Source organism: Equus przewalskii, chromosome 30 (assembly GCF_037783145.1).
Source record: "Equus przewalskii isolate Varuska chromosome 30, EquPr2, whole genome shotgun sequence".
NCBI classification, from domain to species: Eukaryota; Metazoa; Chordata; class Mammalia; order Perissodactyla; family Equidae; genus Equus; species Equus przewalskii.
Window position 1 is genome coordinate 20,836,011 of NC_091860.1, and position 23,260 is coordinate 20,859,270.

The window sequence follows — 23,260 nt, forward strand, 5'->3', positions numbered from 1 at the left end:
ACATTGTGCCAAATGCGGATTATGTAGCAACGAAGAAGACAGACCCTGTTCTTGTTCCTCAGAGTCCAGACATATTTGAAGAGGACAAGTGGGAAGTTGACTTTTCTACAGAAGAGAAGCTAATTATGTTGTGCATGTCCTGTAAAAGTTAATACCAGCAGCCACCATCTGACAAGCACATACTGTGTGCCAGGCCTGGGCCGGACAACTTACACATATTGTCTCAATGCGTACTTCCGAGGTAAGTATTTCAGTTTTACATTTCCAGAGGAGGAAATGCATGAGGGATTAGGCAACTTGCTCACAGCTACGGGGGCAGAACCGAATTTTAACTCTCTCTCTTCAACTCCAGAGCCCAGTCATATTAGCCTTGAAGCAGTGAAGCCAGATATGTCACTCAAAGATGGGGAAATGCCACATACATCCTCTTCCTAGACCCGCCTCTGAAGTCAGGGGGTCGTGTTTTCATATATTAGATGTTTGGAAACAGAGCCAGAAATAAGGCTATAAGATCTGCCAAAGAAATGAAGAACAGCTCAGAGTCCTCGCAGGTGGGAAATCAACACCTGGTGTTCTACCCAGCCTGCCTTCCTGAAAGACAGCTGGGAAGAGAATGGCCAGACCCAGGATGGCCCCGTCTGTGGGAGGGAGGGATGGGAGAGAAACGAACCTGGGTCTGTACTGAACCAAACTCCAATATGGTCACGTCCAATAGCCTTTGCCCAGCACTCTGCTCCCCAAGAGCTGCAAGGGGACATAAAGGACAGAAATCTCCTCCGGCAAGACCTGGTGGACCTCTGCAGGACCGAGCAGGAGTTCAGGCAGGCCTCGTGACCCAGAGTAACGGGGACTCAAGCAACATACATCAGTGAATTTTCTAAGCACCTGAAATGTGCCGAAGTGCTGAAACTTATTTTGGATATTTTATATAAAAAGCATTTGAGTGCAACCGTCCACACTGATGATGGAATGATCATCAGTAAATGGCAACCCAGAATTTGCTGTCTTAGTCTCATTGGATGAAAGGACTCTGAAGGAGAAGAGAGAAGTGATTTTTCAAGCAAAGGTTTGTTGATGCTCTCTGAGGACCGATTCCGACTCTGCTTTCTGAGAGGGTGTGGGGGGTTGGGGGGCTTCTCAGCCTGGGATTTAGAGAAACAGACACAGATTCACATCCTGAATCCAACAAGCAGTGGCTGAGTGGCCTTGGAGAAGTTATATACTCTCTCTGAGTCTGCAAAATGAGGATAATAATGCCCACCTTATAGAGATCTATTAATGTATACAGTATATACCATATGATAATATACATTATATATAACACACATACATATACATAGATAACAGACATTAACATATGAAGGTGCCTGTCACACAGCTGCCATTAATCGTTATCCACCTCTTTTCTTTTCCATCCCACCAACTCCATCCAATCCCTTTCAGGTTCCTTCAGCTGAAATATTCTGAAGTGGGATGCACTGCTCACCATCAGGAAGAAGAACATGATGGGGAGAGAGGAATAGAGGGGCCTCGAGGGACTCAGTCCAATGTCCTACACTCTGTACATGAAGTTGAAGGATTATACATGTGCAAAGTCTCTGGATCATGCACTCTTGCCCGTAAACCTGACCTAAACTGCTGTAGAAGAGAGGAAAAGAGATGCTGCCTCTGACTATTATTTTGTGCACTGTTACGAACATAAGGATGGACTATCCTAGAGACCTGCTTTTAAACTTTGATCCTTGTGTACAAATATCTCAAGCATTTGGCCAAGGAGCCTTCAATTCTCGGAATAGTTCAAGCTTTCCTGAGAACATTGACTCAAAGGCATATTTGTGCAGTTAGACCAGGGTATCATGAAAATGGCCCAAACAACAAACCTCTATGTATACTGCAAACTAGATAAGCCACAGAAGGCCAATGCAGGCCCAGTGGGTCTCTCAAAAACACTCACAAAATCAACCAAATCTGGGTATCCCTCTCTGGAAGTTAGAGTCTGTCTGATACACAGTGGCCACTGGGCAGCCGCTGTTGGCTTTTGCGTCTTGGCACTCAGGTACTCACCAAGGGTTTATTGAATGAATTTCTGGAGCCTGTACTAAAGAATCTAAGTTTTATTCATCTCACTCTGGATAATACGACAGACTTTTAAAAATAATAAAATAAAGCAAAGCTTTCTAAGCTGATAAATCTCTTGTGCTTAGTTGCAAGTCCCACTTAGTGAGCAAAACAGGTTTCCGCATATTATTCGGATTTACAGAATAGAATGAGCACTGAAACCTGAATCGTTACAAAAATGTAATCCAGTTATTTCAGCAACCATATATTTAATCATGTGCATGGCAGAGCATTTCTCCCTGCAAAGTCGAAAGAGATCAGGCTGGAGGAACTAGGAATAGTTCCCATACTAAGACCATGTGCAGGCTGACTGCAGCAAAGCACTGTTGATGAAATGCAACGGATAAATGTCCCCTGTCACCCACCCCCTGAGATTTGGATAATCCCTTGAAAGCTGAGAATGAGTAAACAGATCAGGGAAAGATCTAGGGGAAAAAGCAAACACATTCCTTAGAAAGTTTATACACAACTAGAGCTGAAGATTGGGAGCTGGGCAGGGAGGGGAAGACAATCAAATACTTTCCCAAGCCGGAGAAGTTAGCAGCGTAATCCATTTGGAGTGAATGAGTTTAAAACAAATTCTGCACACAATAAAGGGTTGGACTAGACAAAACATCATCCAGAGCTGTTGTGTGGTGAGCCACAGTCCCACTTCCAGGCATATAACTTTTTGATTCTTGCATTAGCCAAATGAACACCACCTCCAGGAAGTCTAGGGGATTAGCACGGAGGCATTGCATCTCCTCCTGCAGGGCGGAACACATCTGAACGAGGTTCAGACAAAAACCACTTCCGGCTTAGCTTATGCTAACAGTGGAGTGGATGGTGAGAAAGAGGACAAGTAGAAGAGCCTCCAACAGCCAGGCAGTTTGTGTTACGAAAAACAAAATCTTTCAGCAGTTCAAATGAGTTCTCGAGAGTGATGAATTGCACACTGAAGAACCGAGGGGAGCAGACATCCAGTCTGGAGGTGATTAAGACGAGAGCTAAGTGATGATTCTGAACCCGTGGCGGATTTCCAATTCTTCTTCTGCACCTACACTTTCCTTTCTTGGTTGTGGGGCTCCTGCTTCCTCCCTCTCCCCCCAACCCCCAGCTTCCTTCCTCCCTGCCTCCCTTCCTTCCTTTTCTCTCTCTCACATTCTGATTGGTAAGCCGTTATGAGTCCCATCGCATTTGGGAAATGCTTTGGTACCTGCATCCCATTGTCCCTTTGGCCATGGCCTGTGATTGCCCTTTTCCCTTGTCCTCTGGCTTCCGTTTACTGTCACACAAGGCACTTCCGACACTGACCAGAAGCCAAGCTCTGAGACCCCGGCAAGGAGATCAGAAGCCAGAAAGGGGTCTTGTGTGCTGGCTAGCCTGTTGCACCATGCTTGTGGGAGTTAAGTTCTGAGATTCTGGTCCACTCTTCCTTCAATCTCCCACCACTTGCACAAGCACTTCCCGACTTGCTGGTGTGGACCGGAACCTCTCCCATTCCCACCTCCATCTCTATTCCCCTAGTCACAAGCCCAGCTCAGAGGAAGTGGTCTGAATTCACGACTCTTGCTACTGCATCTCCCGGTGAGCTGGCCATTTTCCTCTCTGCACTTTTCGGTTCTTTTCACTCTCCCTGCACTGCCTCCCTCCTGCCTCCACGCTGCTGTGCTACATTCCAGATGGTAAATATTTTAAAATATAATACAGGCCTCTTCAGATTCGTTCGTTTGCTCAGTATGGTGTTAGGTGAATTAAAAATCCTGATAATTCAGAGATTATATGTTCCCCAAGCCGAGTTTTAAATATCAGAAAGTCAAAGCTGGATCAGATCTTTCAAGTTATATTTTTAAAATCATGTTTCAGACTGAATGGTACATCTTTTCTCAAACATAGTAAGACCATCACAGCTTTAGATAATTGGGTCTTGTGGGATAAGCTATCAATCTCCCTGTGTGACAACCTTGCCCATATTTGAAGACAGTCCTTCCAAACTCAGATCACCATCCCCCCTCTTGGGGAGCCTTCCTCAAGGCCTGGGCAGGGTTCAGGGCTCTGCCCTGGGAGCTCTCCACCTTGTGCCTCCCATCTCAGTGACAGCCAGCAAGGCTGGATGGTAATTTATCTGTTTACTGTCTGTCGCCTCCAGCAGACAGTCAGTGCCCCTGAGGCCAGGGTGGTAATGAATCCAGCTCTGCAGCCCCATCATATTGCCTGACACATACTAGGCTCAATAAATTTAGTCAAGTGAATGAATGTCAATCCCCTGCCTTCCATTCTCCAGGCTAAATATCCCGAAGCGTTTAGCTGCTACTTAAATGACAGTTTCCAGGAGATGATGCTGAGATGAACAGAACAGAGCAGAGGAAGTCAAATGTTTTTCCAGCTGGGCTGAAGCCACACCACTCAGAGTGTAAAAGTGATGTAGGAGACATTCTCTTCCTGCTTCTCCCTCCAGATGCCCTCTCTACCCCAGGGCCTTTGCAAAGATAAAGGCAAAGATATTGGTAAATTCCACCTTCCCTGAAGTCACTGGCAGGAAGTTGCTCCCACCACCATCTAAAATGCAGAATGTTTTAACTTGAGTTGCACTGCTTGTAAAATTTCTTCCATCACCGCTGTGCACACCCCACCACCCACTTTTTGAAACCAGAGAGTTTTATGTTTGGCTATTTCCTAAGGGGTTAGAGGTGAACCAACTGTCAACAGACAACTAATGAAGTCTTTCTCCCGAAGCATTGGAGAGATGGTCACAGACCCACAAACAAAGCTGAAAGACGGCCAAGCAGTGCTTGTGTCTGAGACTAAACCTAATAAACAAAAGGCATCTAGCCACTCACGGGATCCCCTCGGTATAGACTGTGGAGGGGGGATTAGGCACCTTCTTGAAAATTCTTGGAAAGCAGCCACACTGAAACGTAGACAGTGAAATAATGTCAGTAGACCTGAGAATTATAGCAGTGAATGCCTGCTGAAATAAAAGTGATGATGCTGGAATGATAAAGGGAAGAGCGGGGGGTGGCTGGCCTTTAAGGCAGGAGGAAGTGGGGGCAGGTATAAGAACTGCTCAGCACGTGGCACTGTGACTAGCCAGTAGGAACAGCTGTGCCGCTTGACGGAAACGCCCTCTGGTAGAGAGGGGTGACCTGGACACTACTGTAGGCTTCATGAAGACCTCTAAAGCCATCCAGCTCCACTGCTCTGATTTCTCGCTCCTAAAGGAAGCTTCTGGTTTTAATTTGCTTTCTCACAGAACGTTTCAGGGAGAGAATATGCTGGTCTGATGACATGCAGACCCAATTACCTTGCAGGGTACGAGTCTCATTATGATTTAGTAAACTGACACTCCAGTTTCTTTTTGTTTTTTTAAATCTCTTTTGAGTCTGGCTAGAGTGAACCAATTCACCGGGATCGTCTGAGCAAGATGAATAAACAGAACTAATTTAGTGTCTAAACTTCAAAAGCCAAAGTCCAGACCACGGGCTCGTGGAGGCCTGAATGAGGTGTGTGTCTTGCTTCTCAAAGCTAATGAAGATAAGATGGTCGCTGCCAGCTGGCAGTGCCAGTTAATTATTCTTATTAGTGTTAACACTGCTCATACTGATAGTAGTAACAACCATCACAGTATCCCACGCTTGGTTATTTCACTAGGGCTCAGGAATTACACCACATTCTCTCCCACTGAGGCGTGGGTTCATGCTCTCTCCCTGGAACATATGGATCCATAAAGAGGCAGCTGTCAATGGTTCAACATGATGACGAGACACAGCATGCACATTAGGCATTCTGAGTTCTGCTCTTACAAAGCTAATTACGTGATCTAGTTTTAAAAACTGAACAACGGGGGCCGGCCTGGTGACGCAACAGTTAAGTTCACGTGCTCCACTTCAGCGGCCTGGGGTTCACCGGTTTGGATCCCGGGTGAGGACCTACACACCGCTTATCAAGCCATGCTGTGGCAGATGTCCCACATAAAAGAGAGGAAGACTGGCACAGGGCCAATCTTCCTCAGCAAAAAGAAGAGGATTAGCGGCAGATGTTAGCTCAGGGCCATTCTTCCTCAGCAAAAAGGGGAGGATTAGCGGCAGATGTTAGCTCAGAGCTAATCTTCCTAAAAAAAAAAAAGAAAAACAACTGAGCAACAATGTAGGAGGCCAGTCAAAAAGTAAGTATTTTGCCTGGAGTTTCTTCTAGGCAGAAAGGTCAGAGATCCCAGCATGGGTCAGTGCCCTCACCATCCACGGCACATCCACCTTAACCATCCAGCCTGCCCTAATGCCCAAAATCCTTAAGATCTTTCTCAGTTTTTATATTAGCAAACATTTACCGATTTCCACAGCACGCAGTATCCCTGAGCATAATTTAGACAAGAGATCATCAAATAATCTCCTTGAAGTTATACGAAGAAAGGCAGTCTACATGTGGTCACAAAATTGAATTTGAGCGTGAGATGCCCCTTCTCACCTTGAGTGAGGAAATTTATTTCCTAAGAACTTGTGCTATCTTGGCTGAGCCAATTCCATCAGATTGGACACCAACATGCTCGTCAGGGTACCCAGCACACGCCATCCTCAATCCTTCCCAGAAGCTTAAGTTATGCAGGCAAGGGATTTTTTTTTGTAAGTCCAGATCCCCAAAGAAAGATTCCTGGCAGGATAAAGGCCCTGTCAGATGTGTTTTAAAAAATGAGTACCCTTGATAGGAAAAAATGCATCTCCTTCCAAATGATGGATAACATAGAAATGAGTGTGGAGATCAAAAGAGAGCCAATTCACCAAGTATCTGCAGCGACAAAATGAGGAACGTGTACATGGCAGGCAGAGAGGAGAAAATCCGGGGCCATGGCCGGTCATAGCCACTTTTGCTGCAATCTGATATCTCAGTGTGGCACAGGCTTATCAAATGAAAACAGCAATGCTGCTCTCTGAAAACCTGCAGAGACTAACCTCTTTTCCATGACACATGATATGAGGAGTGAGGAGCCCTGCACAGATCCCCACGGGGTAGATGGCTTCCCTGGTGTGTTTCCTGTTGGTCACGGCCTGCTCAGCAGCCTTGCTCATCAGTCTTCAGATGAAGGATGGGAATGGGGAGACCACATGCAGTGCATCAGTGGGAGGCAGCAAGAGTCTGAGACTGAGAGGCACCCATTCTAAATTCTAATACTAGTTCAACCCGGAGCCAGCCTTGTGGCAGGAACACCAACCCAGGCCACAGGCCTTTCACAGAGTATTTTCATCGGCCCTAAAACATGCCTCAGGCTCCCCTGTTCCTGTATCTGCATCCCTCTGGGATGCTGTCCTCTCTCCTCTCTGCTTATGTTAGTCTTATCCAACCTTCTAGATGTACCTGGAATGGTGCCACCTCCTTCCTGAGTATCCCTGTCCTCAATGGTTGCTTCATTCCAGCAACCCCTATGGCTGGACATAAGGTTCCCTATATGTCACTTAATCTAAATTTGTTGTCCTGCCGTATGCATTGTTAGTACCCTGATGAGAGGCATCGTGTCTTGGTCATTTTGCTATCTTTAGCACCTAGCACAGTGCCTGCAATACAGAAGGTACTCAAGAAACACTAGTTGTTGACAATGCTAACGATAAATTCGAGGCTGGTGCTTCTCCAAGCACAGCCATAATCATGCAGCAACTGTACGCAGGATTTGGCCCATTGCTCCTAAGGGTCTGAACACCTGGGAAGGTCCAACTGAGATGTCTGAAGTCCATTCATTCTCTGCTGGAGACTCTCAGGGCTCTGGAAGGCGCCAAGGGAAACAGAAGCCCAGGCTGCCATTTTGAAGTCTGACACAGGCAGGAAATCAACCTGAGACTAATCTGTGGAGCAAAACTAGTGGTGACCAGGTAACCATCAAGTTTAAGCTTATCAAGTTTATACTTAGAAATAAAGAAATATGGCATTTCTTTGCTTAATACTATACTTGAACCCAGGCAAATACTGTATTGTATACTGTAATTATAACGATTTGGATGTACTCATGTTTAAATCATACCCAGATACCTATGCCAGTATCTGTACCCAAGACTTCTCAACTCCACGTGGGCATCCACTGGATATCTCCAAGGGTCTCAAGTTTATCATGCCCCAAATTAAATTCTTGATCTCACTCCCAGAAACTTGCTCCTCCACCACCCTCTTTTTTTTTTTCTTAGCCATCTACATGATGGCTTAAGCCAAAAACTTGGGTTTATACTTGAAACATCCCTCGCCTTCATCGTCGGTATCCAAAACCTATCTACCACTCTACCCCGATCACTGCCTCCAGGGTAGAAGCAACCGTCACCGCTCATCCAACCAGAGAGTAGCTAGAAAAACACTCAAGTGAAAATCAGATCAGGTGACACGTCTGCTCAACATCCTTCTTTGGCTTCCCACTACACTTGGGTTAAAACCCAACCTTTCCGCCAAGTCTCTCCTTCCTCTGGCTCTCGCCTACTTCTCAATGGATAGACTCCCTTAATATGGTATGCAAAATTGTGTGTGTGTGTGTGTGTGTGTGTGCGTGCGTGTGTGAATTTAATTATTACAGGAGAGAGTCCACAGCTTTCATCAGATTCCTAAAAGTGTCAGTAACCCAGTTTCCAGCTACAATGGATGAAACTACTGCAGAAGATGGTCAACATGCTTTGAAAGGGAAAGCACTATATAAGTGCAATATGTCAGTTTTATAGCTCAGATGAATCTGGCCTTTACCTGTTTCCGTAAGTGGGAGCCCTAAGGCTAAGCTTATTATAATGGATAAAATTCTCCTGCAATAATGGCAAGAATCTACAGGAGCTGTCAACTAAATCCACACTAAACTGCAAGAGCTGCCCAGTTGAGTGTATCTTGTAGAAAGACCCTTTGCTTCCCAGATAATGAGACAAAGCCAATACAGGGGGATGTTTCCAGCATTCCCTGAAGATGGCATATACTGTCAGACCTTTCTTTGAACACGATCTTCCACCATCTTTCATTGTGTGCTAGGAAACGTCCCCTTCCTTGGGAGGAGGAGGAGGAGAAATTCATTTCCTATCAATTACAGAAACTAGTTGGCCTAAATCCACCCTCTAAGTGTGTTCCATAATAAGTGTTTGAAAGTATCACTGCAAAAAGAAAATGTAACTTAAAAATAACTTTATAGTGGACTTAAGTAAAACAAAACATAACAATAAAACCAAAATTGATCATCCTGAAATAACTGTAGCAAACCTATGGCCTATGACTGTGTTTCATGGAGATAAGGCACCTGAGCAGAAATGAGGAATCCAAAGGCTAAATTTTGGGTTTCATCACATTTTTTCTCATTGTGACTTCTTTTGAAGATGTTCTAATATTTTCATAGTGGTTTCTATCCCCAGAAAAGCCAAGGTGACAAGTGAAAAGATGCTCAACATCACTAGCCATAAGAGAAATGCAAATTAAACCCACAATGAGATACCACATCACACCTATTAGGATGGCTGTTATCAAAAAATGGAAAACAACAAGGGTTGGCAAGGATGTGGAGAAAGTGGAACTTTTGTGCATTGTTGTTGGGAATGTAAAATGCTGCTCTGGAAAACAGTGTGGAGATTCCTCAAAAAGTTAAACATAGAATGACCATATGGTCCAGCAGCCCCACTTCTGGGTATACACCCAAAAGAATTGAAAGCAGGACTCAAACAGACATTTGCACACCTATGTTTATAAGAACATTATCCACAATACCCGAAAGGTGGAAACCACCCAAGTGTCCATTGATGGGTGAATGGATAAACAAAATGCAGTATATACATACAGTGGAATATTATTCAGCCTTAAAAAAGAATGAAATTCTGACACATGCTACAACATGGATGAAACTTGACGACATTATGCTAAGTGAAATAAGCCAGATACAAAAGGACAAATACTGTATGATTCCACTTACATGAGGGACCTAGGAGTAGTCAAATTCACAGAGACAGGAAGTAGAATGATGGTTGCCAGAGGTTGGGGGTAGGGAGGAATGGGAGTTATTGTTTTTTTGTTTTTTTTTAAAGGAAGATTAGCCCTGAGCTAACTGCTGCCAATCCTCCTCTTTTTGCTGAGGAAGACTGGCCCTGAGCTAACACCCATGCCCATCTTCCTCTACTTTATATATGGGACACCACCCACAGCATGGCTTTTGCCAAGCGGTGCCATGTCTGCACCCAGGATCCGAACCGGCGAACCCGGGGCTGCCGAGAAGTGGAACGTGTGCACTTAACCACTGAGCCACCGGGTGGGCCCCCAGGAGTTATTGTTGAATGGAGACAGAGTTTCAGTTTGGGAAGATGAAAAAGTTCTGGAGATGGATGGCGGAAATGGTTGCACAATAATGTGAATGTACTTAATACTGCTGAACTGTACCCTTAGAAATGGTTAAAGTGGTAAATTCTGTGTTATGTATATTTCACCACAATAAAAAAAAAGAGAGAGAAAAAGAGAAGCCACGGTAGCCAGCAATACTTACAAGATATAGGCAATCACCCCAATGGACCAGCAGTCAACAGCTTTGCTGTAAGGTTTCTGGGCAAGGACCTCAGGAGCTGTGAAATGATAAAGGAGAGACACAGCCTGACAGGTTAAGTGACTAAGACACAAGACATGTTTTAGATTTTTTCTTCTTCTTCTTTTTCTGTCTCCTACTCAGGCTGAACTTTCTGTGATTCTAAAATTTGAGTAGAGCTATATGACCTGTTGTATTTGTTGCCTTCCTAACTACAAAAAAGTGAGGCCATTTGTGTGTGTGTGTGTGTGTGTGTGTGTGTAACTGGATTAATCACATCCAATTAATCAAGCAATCAACAAATACTTACTAGGTGGCTATTTCATGTCTATGCTGTGTCAAGCACCGTAACCCAGACCTCACTGAGTCAGAGAAGGACTCAGTTTGGGGTCCGGGGTGTGACTTCACCTCAGATTAATTTGAGGAAGCATTTCTGGCCCCTGGGTAGGTTCTTTCTAGGTGCTGTGGGGACACGAAGGGGCAGCCCCCTCCCTCTGCCTTCACGGAGCTTACAATCACGTAGAGGTCAGACTTAAAATCCGGCCTTTGGGAATCCTTCCTGCGTGAGGCCTGCTCTTACTTCACCCTCTAGGGTTTTAGGTGTGTTATCTGTCAGTCCTGTCATTTCATTTTCTCATCTGGGAAGCAAAAAAAAAAAAATGCTACTTAATCTCACTTCCTTCGTTCTAATCCACTATTCATCACGAGTCATCCATCCCGGGGGTTTGGGCTCATTTTGCTCTATTCCCACGCTTCCTCTTCCTGGCCCTGCGGCTACCGCTCACTGTGTTGGGTACCCACCCAGTGTCTGGCAACCAGCAGTGCCTGCCGTACATATCTGCGCAAAGAATAAATAAATATAAGAAAAGACAGGAAATCTTTTTCTCAAGCAAAATCTCCTTTTTACCCAAATATATCTGTTTTAGGTGTCTTTAGCATAGACATTCCAGGAAAATTAAGAGGCAGAGAAGCTAAAAATAGCTGCAGCTTACAAGGCATTCGTTCTATGCTGAATTTTGGGGTCCATGGCTTTGGGATGCATTAACTCGCTTACTCCAACCGTCCTTGGGGGGAAGAGCTGAATTATCATTACCATCATTATTCGTGAGTTACAGGTGAGGGCACAGAGGGACTGAGCGGTCAAGGAACTCGCCCAAAGTGACCCAGCTGGAAAGTAGCCTCTACACCAACTTCCTCTCAGAAGGACTTAACCCGAATTAAGTGCCTACCATGATCCGGGTCTTATATCAGTCATTCATAAAGGTTTCAGCTGCCATCCTTTCAACAACTCTGACAATCATCCTTATCTGCACCGGACAGATAAGGAAAACGAGCCTCCGAGAAGTTCCTTTTCTGACGCCACCAGGTGATATGCACCAGTTGGGATTTGAACCCAGGTCTGTCACAGCCTTGTCTGGCTCTTTCCGCTGGAATATACTGACGGTTAAGGAGAGAGTTTCCTCAGTCTGTAAGAAAAGTCCCTTTGCAGAAGAACTAACAGGGAAACCCTCTCTTTCATTCTGTTGCCGATAGCTCTTCCTGAGCAAGAATAAGGAAGTATACAAACTATCGTTGAATGTTTCTGGTTATGATGGTAAGAAACCCACAGATCATCCCCAAATCTAATTTTAGCTTCCAGCCCCGATTCCCCCAAACTTCCAAACAGGCTTTTTTTTTTAACAAGAGCAAAATCAATAAATTTGTACATCGTTTCTTTGCTATGTTCACTCTCAATGCAGTAGCGGTGAGAGACAGAACTACAGAGCTAGGAAACTCCCAAATTTGAGAAGCGGCCTTTGGATGATGAGGAGCTGGCTGCATCCAGGCTTCCTTTTCCCCATAAGTGCTAAGAGCATATCTCTCAGACGCTTACATTATGGCAACTGACAGAAGGGAGCCATTTGCCACAGTGGATGTCTTGCTGATTTAGGAGGTATGCTCTCTCTGAGCTGAAGTTCTGATCTGAGTGGCCACACGGGCACAGATGGTGGGAGGTGGCTGCATCTGCAAGGAGCTTATTTCTGAGCCTCCGGGGCCAGCCTCGTGGCCTGATGGAAAGTTCAAAAGAGGCAGAGAAGGCTCACGGAGCAACGTCTGACCCAGCTTCACCTCCTGGCAGAGCCGACAGCAGATGTCATGAACACAGAGCCAAGCTGACGGGCAGAGGCCCTGGCTTCTTCGGTGTCATGGGGTCTGCAGGGCTCCTTCGGGAGACAGTGAGCCAGCCTGGCCCAGCCACTCCAAGGAACCAGATGTCAAACAGTGGCGCAGAGGCATGGGGAGGTCAGCGCAGGATTTAGAGCACAAACTCATGTCACGCACACCAGGTGCGACACGGAGACAGACACGCGGGGAAGGAAGCTGTCAGCACCTCCGACAGCTGATTCCATAACTGGGCCCAGTCCCTGAGGCAGGAGGTGCAGAGGGGAAGACACAGCCCCTACACAGCAGCTTCCACTCCTAGAAGAGCGAACACCCGGTGCTCCCTTGAGCTCTCCACCCTCACATTTCTCCAGCACTGTGGACGTGGGAGGGAAGAATCTTTAAGAGAACAGCCTCCCCTCCTCCTCATCATAATCTGTGAGAATGAGGACAGTACTGGCCCCCGTCCACTGTTACTTGAGACGTTTAGATTCTCGAGGCCACAGACAACACTTAGATCATTTTTAAAAGATGAGATTTTGTTTCAATGGTAACCGTTCTAACATCAAGTATGTGGATTTTTAAAAAAGATTTCTGGTTTGGGTCAGTAGCATGGATGTTAGGGGAAAAGTTCTAAATGATTAACTAAAGTAAATACCAGGATAACAACATTGGGAGCGGAAGTCTACCTTCTTGTGCCAAACATTTTTTGTTGTTTTTGGTGGTGTGTCTTATCTGGGTTGTATCAAGAACAACAAAATATAAATATTTTTTTTTAACCAATTGGAGGCAGGTAAATCATTTGCCTTCTGGTGAGGTTCTTAATTACACTTGAAACAAACGCAGGAGACACCAGCAGTGTAATGTCATGATAAAAAAGACGAAGCAAATGGATTTGGAAATAATATTCTCACCAACTTAAAATATTTAAAAAATTATATAATGGCACACAGACTAATGATCTAAATTCTAAATTTCACTAGTGACGTGATTCCTGGAACCAAATATTCTCTGGGACATTGTTTGAACAAGCCTACCTACATTGTTTTAAATAGCTACTTTTCTTTTCATGGTAATTCTTGAAAAAAATTCTCAGGCATTGTTCAAAACCCTCTTGACAATTTGATATGGCGATCAAACCATGATGAACCCCTGAGAAGAGCTGGGATACTTTCTCTCCTGCTCTCTTTCTGTGTTGAAGGAGAATCCCCCTGGTTCTGGACCATCTCCTGCCATTTTCTTGATCCCTGTTAGCCGTGGTTTAGCATGTAGCCCTGGGAGCGTCTGCTCCTCACGCCGATCTTTTTAGAGACCAGTTTTCACTTTGAGAACCAGCCAAACTCCCTAGCATTACGTTATCCATCTTATACCACTGGCAAGAATTCCACTGCAATTCTACAAACTCGCAGCATCCAATTTACAAACTTTCAGACAAAAAATGAGCCTCCAGGCTGAGGAGGTGCAGAACAGAGTACATCCAGAGTCTTGGAAAGTGATAAGGGTTCTCTGAGCCACCACAATTCCATCTCCCCCCAACACTGCCTGAAGATGCCAAAGAACTTCATAATCAAGGAGCAGTAATTTTCCCTCTTAATTGCACCCAGCACAATTCATGTTTAGTAGGAGGTTGGCAGTGACTCTCGCCATCCCTGCACCTAACAGAGGGAGGCTTTGAATTAAAATAACTTAATTGGAGCTATTGACGAAGAGAGCAGTCATTAAAAGGCACTGTGGCTTGTTTGTGATGCCATCAGCCCCCAGGCAAAGCAGGAAAGGGCTTCATCTCCTGGCACAGCTACGCCAGAAGGAAAATCTACTCAAGTGGAGAGAGCACACACATTCCTCCAGCGCATTTGAAGGCACAGTCCCTGGGGGCTGTCAGTGGCCATCACTGGCAGTACAGAGACCCATCCACCTGGAGGTGTTGAAAAGGACTTATGCAAGATAGGCAGCAGGTCCAGCCTTCTGACTGTCCCTTGGGCTTGGCCAAAGCCTGCCTTGTAGAGGTGGAGAGAGTAGGGGTGGGGTGGGGGCAGCTCTAACTGGGTGACATGTATTGGGCATGACAGGTGGGGTCACCAAAATCCTATGACACAATAGCCTCCTGTATGCACCTACCCTACGTTATGCATCCCTGCACTGCTGTGTGAATCACACTGTCATACTTCATGCTGCTGGAGAACAGGGACATCTCTCTGGTCTGTATTTTCAGGGCTTAGCACGTTCTGGTCGGTCAACGAATGATTATTCAACTGAGCCAAACCTACTCAATACACACACCATTACTTCTGCACGAAAACGTTTCCCAAACTCTATATAACTGATTTACAAATAAACTTAGCTGCCTCTAATATTTCTGGTGAGTAGGTACAGGAAAAAAAAAGAATAAAAAGAGAGAGAGTGACAAATTGTGGAATGCAAGCAACTGTCAATGGGGAAGTATGAGGCACAAGTAAGATCAATGGATAAACACTTGTCTTTAAGCAAATGATTCCTGACATGAATTCTGGGGATAAAAGAGGCAGAATTAGCCCCAATTCTCTGCGTGTGGATGTTTTTCATGCTGCTCTCCTTTTAAAAGCTTTTCTCAAAGGGATTTCAGAAATACTAGTTTTAGGGCTAAAGGACAGAAAAGATGCTCTGTGAAATGATCTCTCAGAACCTCCTTGGTTCAGATCTTGGGAGTCAACAATTCAGTTTCCTTGGCTATTCCTGATAGAAACAGTATCCCGTTGGCTTGTTCAGTTTACACTAGTAAACAGAAGTTAATCTTCAAGTAAACCATGCAACCTCGGCAGAGCATCTCATGAGCTACTGGAGACATCCGTGGACAGATCCGGTCCTCCTTTGAGCCCAGGCTTAACTCATGTTCCTTAGTGAAACAGTAGATCTAAAACTGAAGATAATTGAATTTACTGCTGTGGACTCAGTACCAACCCACGGTGGAAAATTCCACTTGGTGGGAAATGTCTTCTATAAACCAAGCTGTTTGATATTGATTTACAGCAAGGATCGTGGTAAAGGGAAGAACTCCAGAGATTTCAAAAAGAAAAAAACCTTTCATCTTGTTTTTAAAACAATTAAATTGCCCATTTTCCTTACTGAAAAGAGAGAAGAAAAAGGCTTAATCGAGTGTAACTGGAAACAAGGAAAGCATCTGTCTTGTTGGGATGGGGGTGGGGGTGGGGGCCACAGTAATCAATCTTCAGGCTCCTATAAAGTAGAAAAAGAATTTTCCTTTTTCCTGTGCTCTCACGGGTGTGCTGGAAATAGTTTCTGCTGAGAAGAGATTAAGAACTCACCCTGTTACCAAGTTCACATTCAAGGCAATTTGTTCTTCTCTATGGACGTCTGAGTACCACTGCTCTCAGTACTTCAAAGATGACCACTTCCAGTGCAAGAAGGACAGGGACACAATCAGGAGGGGTCAGCCTGAGGTGGGAGGACCAGCCCTGGATGCCAGAAAATGAAAGCCCATGGTCCAGAACAATGGGACCTAGGTGGCGTTTCTCCCTTCATTCAACCATTAAATGGGTTGGGGTCCATTTCAGGCACTGGTTTTATGGGGTGAAGAAGGCAGATCTGGCCTCTGCCCCCATGGCATGCCTGTTCTGGGTGTTGAGTATAGACACAAGCCACAGCAGTAATGCCACCCTCGGTTGCCTTCCTAAGGACGATGATCAGGCCAAGACAGACAAGATGGTGGCAAGATGGAAGAGGTGTTATTGATTTTTAAGTTTAACTTAGTCTAAATAAAACTCTGGGAAATCTGAACTTATTCTAAATAAAACTCTGAAAGTATCCAGGGAAAGAATATATTACCTCCAATAGTCAAATGATGGAGAAGCTGCAAATAGAAAGAATGGGAAAGATACAGAGCGGGGAAGAAATCGCTGTGTCTAGTGGTGGTGTAAGAGTACGCGTTCACATCGTTTCCTAGGAACAAGATAACGGGTGTAAAGCTGAAAGGGTGGGAAAGGTGCGAAGGATCATTTCATAATTAAATGAGAGGTAAAGGATGTGAAACGGTTGCCTGGATTTAGGTTGTTTTCACTTTAAACAACTTTAGCTGTAAGGATTTAAGAAGTTTTAAATAGGCACATTGACTTTTCAGTGAAAGACATCCTGGATTCCCTACTTTCTGTACGTGTGGACTTGGGTAAGTCATTTAATCTCTCTAAGCCTCCATTTTGTTCATCTGTAAAACAGGAACATTAATGGAGCCCAACTTTTAGGATTGTTATGAGGCTCAAAGGAAATAATAAGCACAGAAAAAGTTGTGGATATAACTACTAGTAGTTCTTATGTAAGGATGAAGAGTTCGGAGAACCATAGGAGCAAAAACAGAATGTAGGTTTTATTATTTTCTAGAATTAAGGTTGGACAGATCCTTGATATCATTTGGTACTTTCCCGTGATTTTAGCTTAACGTAATAGAGATGATTCATACATGAAGATTTCCATCCTTTTGAATAAAAGCTTCAGAAGCCAGGAGTGAGCTGGGCCCACATGCGATGGAAGTGCGGGTCATGAGAATTCGAATCTTAGAGATGGAAGGAGCCTTCCCAACCCCCTGTACAAACCTCCCATTCAATCGGTCCCTTTGTTCATTGAGTTATTGATCCTTTTGTTCACTGAATCGCCCACACATTTACATAGTCCCCACTGGGTCCAGGCACCCTTCTAGACACTGCAACCCAGGAATGGCCTGTCCATCATTGCTGTCAGACAATGCCATAGAGGATCATTTGTCATAATATAAGAGACTCTTGTGATGGCTGAGGAATGCTGGTGTGTGGCACCTTCACGGCACTGCATTTATTGACAGGAGACTGTACTCCTTCCACATTTTCTTTCCCTGGCCCTCTGCCTCCCCACATCCCCACTCTCCAGGCCAGCTGTCATCAAGATTACTCTCTCCATCACCCTGAGCTTTCGCCCATCCTTTAAGTAGCCACAAGGGGGCAATGCCCAGCACTAACCAATCCTTGTTTTCTTTGGCCCCAGTTATAATTCATTTTTAAAGAGGAGTTAGAAAAAATTGTTCCAGAAGACTGCTTATAAAAATAGGTTTATCCTAATTTTTTTCCCCAATTCTTTGTGTAAAACTAAAGCTCCTGCCATCTCCCCTACCTGCTGAGAGAAAGCTGGCTGGACACTAAGATTAGCAGCAGCTCTATCTATCTTTGAACGAGCTTCTGCTTTTGAAAATGGGTTTGCAACATCCAACCTACCGCATATCCTATAATGTCAGCAAGAAGAGGCTGGCCCACAGGCGACCTACTGGCCTACGGCTCAGTCTAAGGTTCATCTGTTCCTTTGCTGGCTGGCCTCACCTCCCAGAGGACGCCAAGGGGAAAGGCATGTCACTTGAACTTCATGCACTTGATGGTGGGAGGAAAAGGCCGTAAGAGATGGAAGTTAGTCACGGTCAAAGGTAGCGAAGACTTCTTTGAATATCATGGCTTTGTTCCCAAGTGGAAAAGGAGATCGCAGGGCCTGGGGGTCAGAGGGCCTGGATTCAAGTTTTACTCTGCTAGACAGGCTAGGCAAGGTGACAGCGAATTTGCAGGAAGGAGCCCAGCAGAGAAGGAGGGTGGTCTCATGGGAGAGTGCTTTAAAAAGGATTAGATTGTACACGTAGTGGGACACTATCGTCTCTGTCACCTCAGATCCAGCAGGTCAAAGGACAGAATGGTAGGTGGGCTCTGTGCCTGTATATCTCAGAGAATTCATTGTCTTTCTCTGCCTCAGTTTCCTGTCCTGAAGGGCACCTGCCGCTTTGTCCTGGAGTTACACCTTCAAGGAAAAGAATTTGAGCTCAACTGAAGAGCTGCATGTGACCCCTCATTTTAAGCAACACCATGAAGCAAGATTATGGTCCAGGGCTAGACAATTGGATCCTAGTCTTCCTGTCTTTGAGGAATTTTTATAGGTAGTAAAAGGAACATAGCTCCCTTGCTGGTGGATGAGTGACAGCCTTGAATCAAACTGCAATACAGTTCCAAATAATTGAGTGACACTGTGTGTCAGAGAGGTGGCAAGAAGGATTTCTTTTAAACAGTGGGAGAGAAAGATGACATTTCTACCCAGCAGTGGCCTGTTCAGAGATGGTAAATAAAACTCTAAAGATCAAGGCAAATAAAATGCAGGCATACATTTCAGAGGAGATTTTGGCCTCAGTAAGAATGGCGTTACAATAAGGAAGTGATATTGAATGTGCTTAGTCAGATCCGCTTCCTGTCGGTAGTAGAATTTTCAGCAGCAGGGGTATTAAAGAAAAATCAGATAATGAGGGGCTTTACTGTGAGCATCTTAACAAACAGGTATTGCTTCACCTAGGTTTAGAGTATTGCAATCTGGACTGTTGGCAAGTAAAAATACAGTTGAAATACAGAATCATTCCTTGCCTGTGGTTGGTCTTCAACCCAAAGTGTCAGAAGTGAAGAGGCATAGAAGGTTCTGGGACGGCGCCATTCTCTTTCTGCTGGTACAGGCTCCTTTGCTCTTTCTTACTCTTCCCTTAGAGTTATAATTTACTAAAAATGCATCTCGAAAGAGCTGCTCACTCTCATTTTCCTAGTAGCCTCTTGAATTTTACCACAGGCATGAAAAGTCCCCATTAAAGGACCATCCTGGTTTATAATTACCATTCTGATCTGAGCTGGATTACGATTCAAATGCTACCAAAGCCAAAATGTGGCTGGTGGGTGGAGGATGAGGCTAAGGAATGGGAAGGGAGTGGAAAATGGGAGGGCAGCTGGTGTTTCAAAGTGTGGGAGCGCCCTGGAATTCAGTGGGATGGAGGAAGTTCTGAGGAAGGCATTTCAGAGCACTGTGGCAACAAGTCACCCTGCGGTGTGCTCCTTGTAGGTTGTCCCAAAGTCAGCCCCCACCCGACCCGGTCTGTGACCGCAATGGGATGGCTACTTTGCACCGAAGCCCATCCTTTCTTCTGAAATCCAACAAGAAGCTACACTTCAAGTTTAAGAAGACAGTTATAGTCATGCCAATGTTTTGTTTTTTAATCATAAAAGACAAGAAAGAGAGTAAGTTACAAAATACTGCAGAGGCGCCATTAAGAAATTCCAGAATGATGAGAAGCGCTTTACAAACACTTAAGAGTGATTTAGCTGGACTGGACATGTGGCCTGGGGGCTCCTCCAAGCAGGGGCTGGGTTTAATTTGCCCACCTTCTGATAACAGGCTTTTGTCCCTGTCTATGTTCGTGGGGTCAAGGCTAATAAAGGAACAGGTCCTACAAGTCTCCTCACTTAGGGGGCCCTGTTCTAACAAATGGGGTCTGGTTACAGCACCCGGCGCAATGAAATGCTCACTGCTGGTTGTCACTGAGTAGCTGCTGAGAGAGAAGGAAAGAGAACGTTCTTATCTGGGTCCTCCGCCTACTCATCTAAGCCCTGTATGACAGTTTATCAGTTATATAAAATCCTGTTTCAACACTAACTGTCGGAGAGGATGAGAGCAATGATGTAATGCTTATAGCCTTGTACTAAAACATGATATTTAAGTGAACAACAAATAAAAATCAAGCTCTGTTGGGGGAAATGACCACAGGAAGATGAGGATTAAAGGGTTGGGAAAGGATGACCTATGAAGAAAGATGAGAGAAAACACATGACTTAAGTAGCTGAAGAGGACAGAAATGGGTGATATCAATTTAATCTAATTTTTTCTTATCTGTTCTGAGCGAAGACAGGAAAAAACGACAGTCAATATCCTTGACAAATAGATATTTATATACTTAAAGGATACTAAGTCACATATCTATAGAAATACATGTGGTAGAACCAGAAAATCATGGAGGCCAATTAGTCCAGCACGCCTATTTTACATAAGAGAAATTAAGAATCCAAGAGTTTAAGTGAAGGGCCCAGGCCTCCCTCATATTTAATCAGTGGCAGAGATCTACAGAATACTTGCATTCAAGTCCCACTGCTGTGACAGCCACCAACTACAGGCTGGGTGGCTCGGAGAACAGAGGTCCTCATCCCACCGCTGCTCTGTCTGGAACCACCAGTTTCCAAGATTTCATCATAACCTCAAGTCTCATATAGAGCTCTAAAAATGCAACGATGCCATGAACTAAGAGCTTTCCTCTAACTGTGTGAAAAAATATGCCAAGAATGTTGACCAACTGTTCTCCATCTCCATTTAGAAAAGAACACAAGGAAACTTGTTTCAACTATTTTAGGCAAATTAAGCTAGAGCTAGACCAAAGACTTCTGCAATGTCTGTGCAAGCAACGCTACAACGAAGTTATAGGAGGAAACAGAGATGACTCCTTCCCCACAGGTTCAGTAACACAACAATTAGCCACCATCTTAAGAACCATGATGTAGTTCTGCTTATAAACAGAATGACGGACCAGATGCAAACGCTCCTTCCTATTTTTGAGTAATATCCAGTAATGAAACAGTGGTTGCCAGCGTGCGCTCCAAATGAAATATTGCAAAATGATGGATCATCACTCAATAAGCTCCAATAAAAAAAAGTCTCATTTTCTCAAAAACATCACAGAGCAGTTAAAGTCTCCTCCATCCCAGCCTTCGGGCTCTTTCTAAAGTGAAGTTTAGGATGGATTTCTGAATCACTTGCTAGTAAGAAGAAGAGCACATTCTTGCCTTTCTTCGGGTACTTCATCTATAGACAAAGGTTTGAGTTCTTCTAAAATAGCTTCATTTTCTTTCTCTAACTGGGAGAGCTAGACCCCCAGAATTGGAGAAATCACACCAGTGTGCAAAGAGCAACATCCAGAAACAAAACAACAGGTTTCCTCTACCAAATAAAAGTAGATTTGTCATCTTTAGTCTCTTATCCATCACTTGATAGAAATGGGTCCTTTCTGTGACTTACTGTCCACATTCAGTGATTCAAGAGAGCCGCTTTGTACATTTTAATTAATGCAGCAGAGCAAGTAACATAAGTAATTTTACTTTCTCAGCTCTGATTTTTCTGTCTTATGGTGACGCCAAGGGGAATGTTAAACCTGACTCAATTAATTGGATTCTAAAGCCAGGTCAATATATTGACGGTCACCATGTTATCCCGAGAAGCCAGTTTCCACCAGATGGTCCCACCCTTTCTTCTAAATTATCTCCAAGTACTTGTTTATGCAGGCCCTCTCTCCAAGCCAAGTGAGTCTGCTCATTTCTCCCAGATCCTACAAGTTCAGGACTCTGGGCCTTTCTTCTGCTTGCCCACATCTGTAACTCTCCTCCTCTTGGCCTGAGTTCTGCCTTCCTTCAAATCCCATCTCCTCCATGAGTTTTTCCCTGGTTGTTCCAGCCCTTGCTGATCCCTCTGTCACCTATATTTGTGATGTTACTTCTGAAACACGCCAGTTACTTCCTATTGGAAACATGCTACCTTATATGGATCTACATTGTCCACCTGCCACCATCTACTGGAGGAGCCCTAGGTGTTGACAGAGCCAGCCCTCTGAGCTCCCTACAGTAGGAACTCAACACACGTGGAGGGAGATGCCCATGATCTCCTGCTTTCAGTGACGCGCCTCTGCAAGGGCCGTGGCTCCTTATAAAGGTGTGTGAGATCCGGCAGCTGCTAAGGGTAAAGGGTGATGTTCAAAGTGCTCTGATCCTTTGCCTTCTCTTAAGGTACCATGTGCTTTGGGAGACTTGGGGTAAGTGGCACTTTTTTCACTATTTCTTCATTATCAGAGAGCTCATTTAAATTGAAGTAAATCTTGAAGCTGGCAAAATTAACTATTCAACTGAATAGTTGTTTAGATAATAAACAGCAGCAGCAACAACAAGACAATGCAGCTCACAAATTGAAACCAACACTTCTACCTACAGGGAGTCTGAACTCAAGTTGGATGTTGCCCCAGGAGAGGAAGGAAGCTTTACCTCATTCTGCATTCAGACATTTTTTTCTAGATCCAAAGACCACTTGTACCAGGCTGAAAGCAGGCAGCAACTCTCTGCTCCCGGCTTGGGTTCATGGGACCGTGTGGCCCCCAGAATCGGAGTGGGAAACAGTCCTCTCTCTCTTCTTTCTTACAGACGCCCAATGGGGTGGGCTCTGCCCTGTTCAAATTGAAAACTGCCCAGCAGGAACAAGGCCCTGGCTTCTTTGCCCAAGATCCCAAAAAGTGTCCCAGTGTTGCAGAGATAAGCCACTGCTGGGGGGCAGGTGGAGGTGGCTGTGTCAGCCCCAGGGTTGACAGCATGCTAGGGGCCTCTTATAAAGACCTGTTTCCCCTTCTTCCAGACTGCCAAGCTCCCATAGACTTCATCAACTAATTGTTCAATTAGTTCATAATTCAAGGTCCCCAAAACCAACAGTCAACATTCGCTCAGTCTTCATCTCACTTGACTTTGCAGCAGCCACTGACACAGGATGCTTTCGCCTCCTTGAAGCACTTTCCAGACCCCACACTCCCCTGGTTCTCTTCCCATTCCACCTGCTGCCCCTCTCAGTCTCCACTGCTGCTGCCTCCTCGTCTCCCCACGTCCGTCCCCAGGACTCAGCCCT

General features: G+C 44.9%; 1 protein-coding gene across 5 annotated transcripts in view; it reads right to left on the bottom strand.

Moving 5' to 3' along the window:
* CAMK1D (calcium/calmodulin dependent protein kinase ID) overlaps positions 1-23,260 on the bottom strand; it is a 390,312-nt gene that overhangs the window by 23,422 nt on the left and 343,630 nt on the right. For all 5 annotated transcript variants that reach the window (XM_070601240.1, XM_070601238.1, XM_070601237.1 and 2 more), the window contains exon 6: positions 10,568-10,643. In XM_070601240.1, the coding sequence (XP_070457341.1) occupies positions 10,568-10,643 (76 nt within the window). The remainder of the gene's footprint in view (positions 1-10,567; positions 10,644-23,260) is intronic.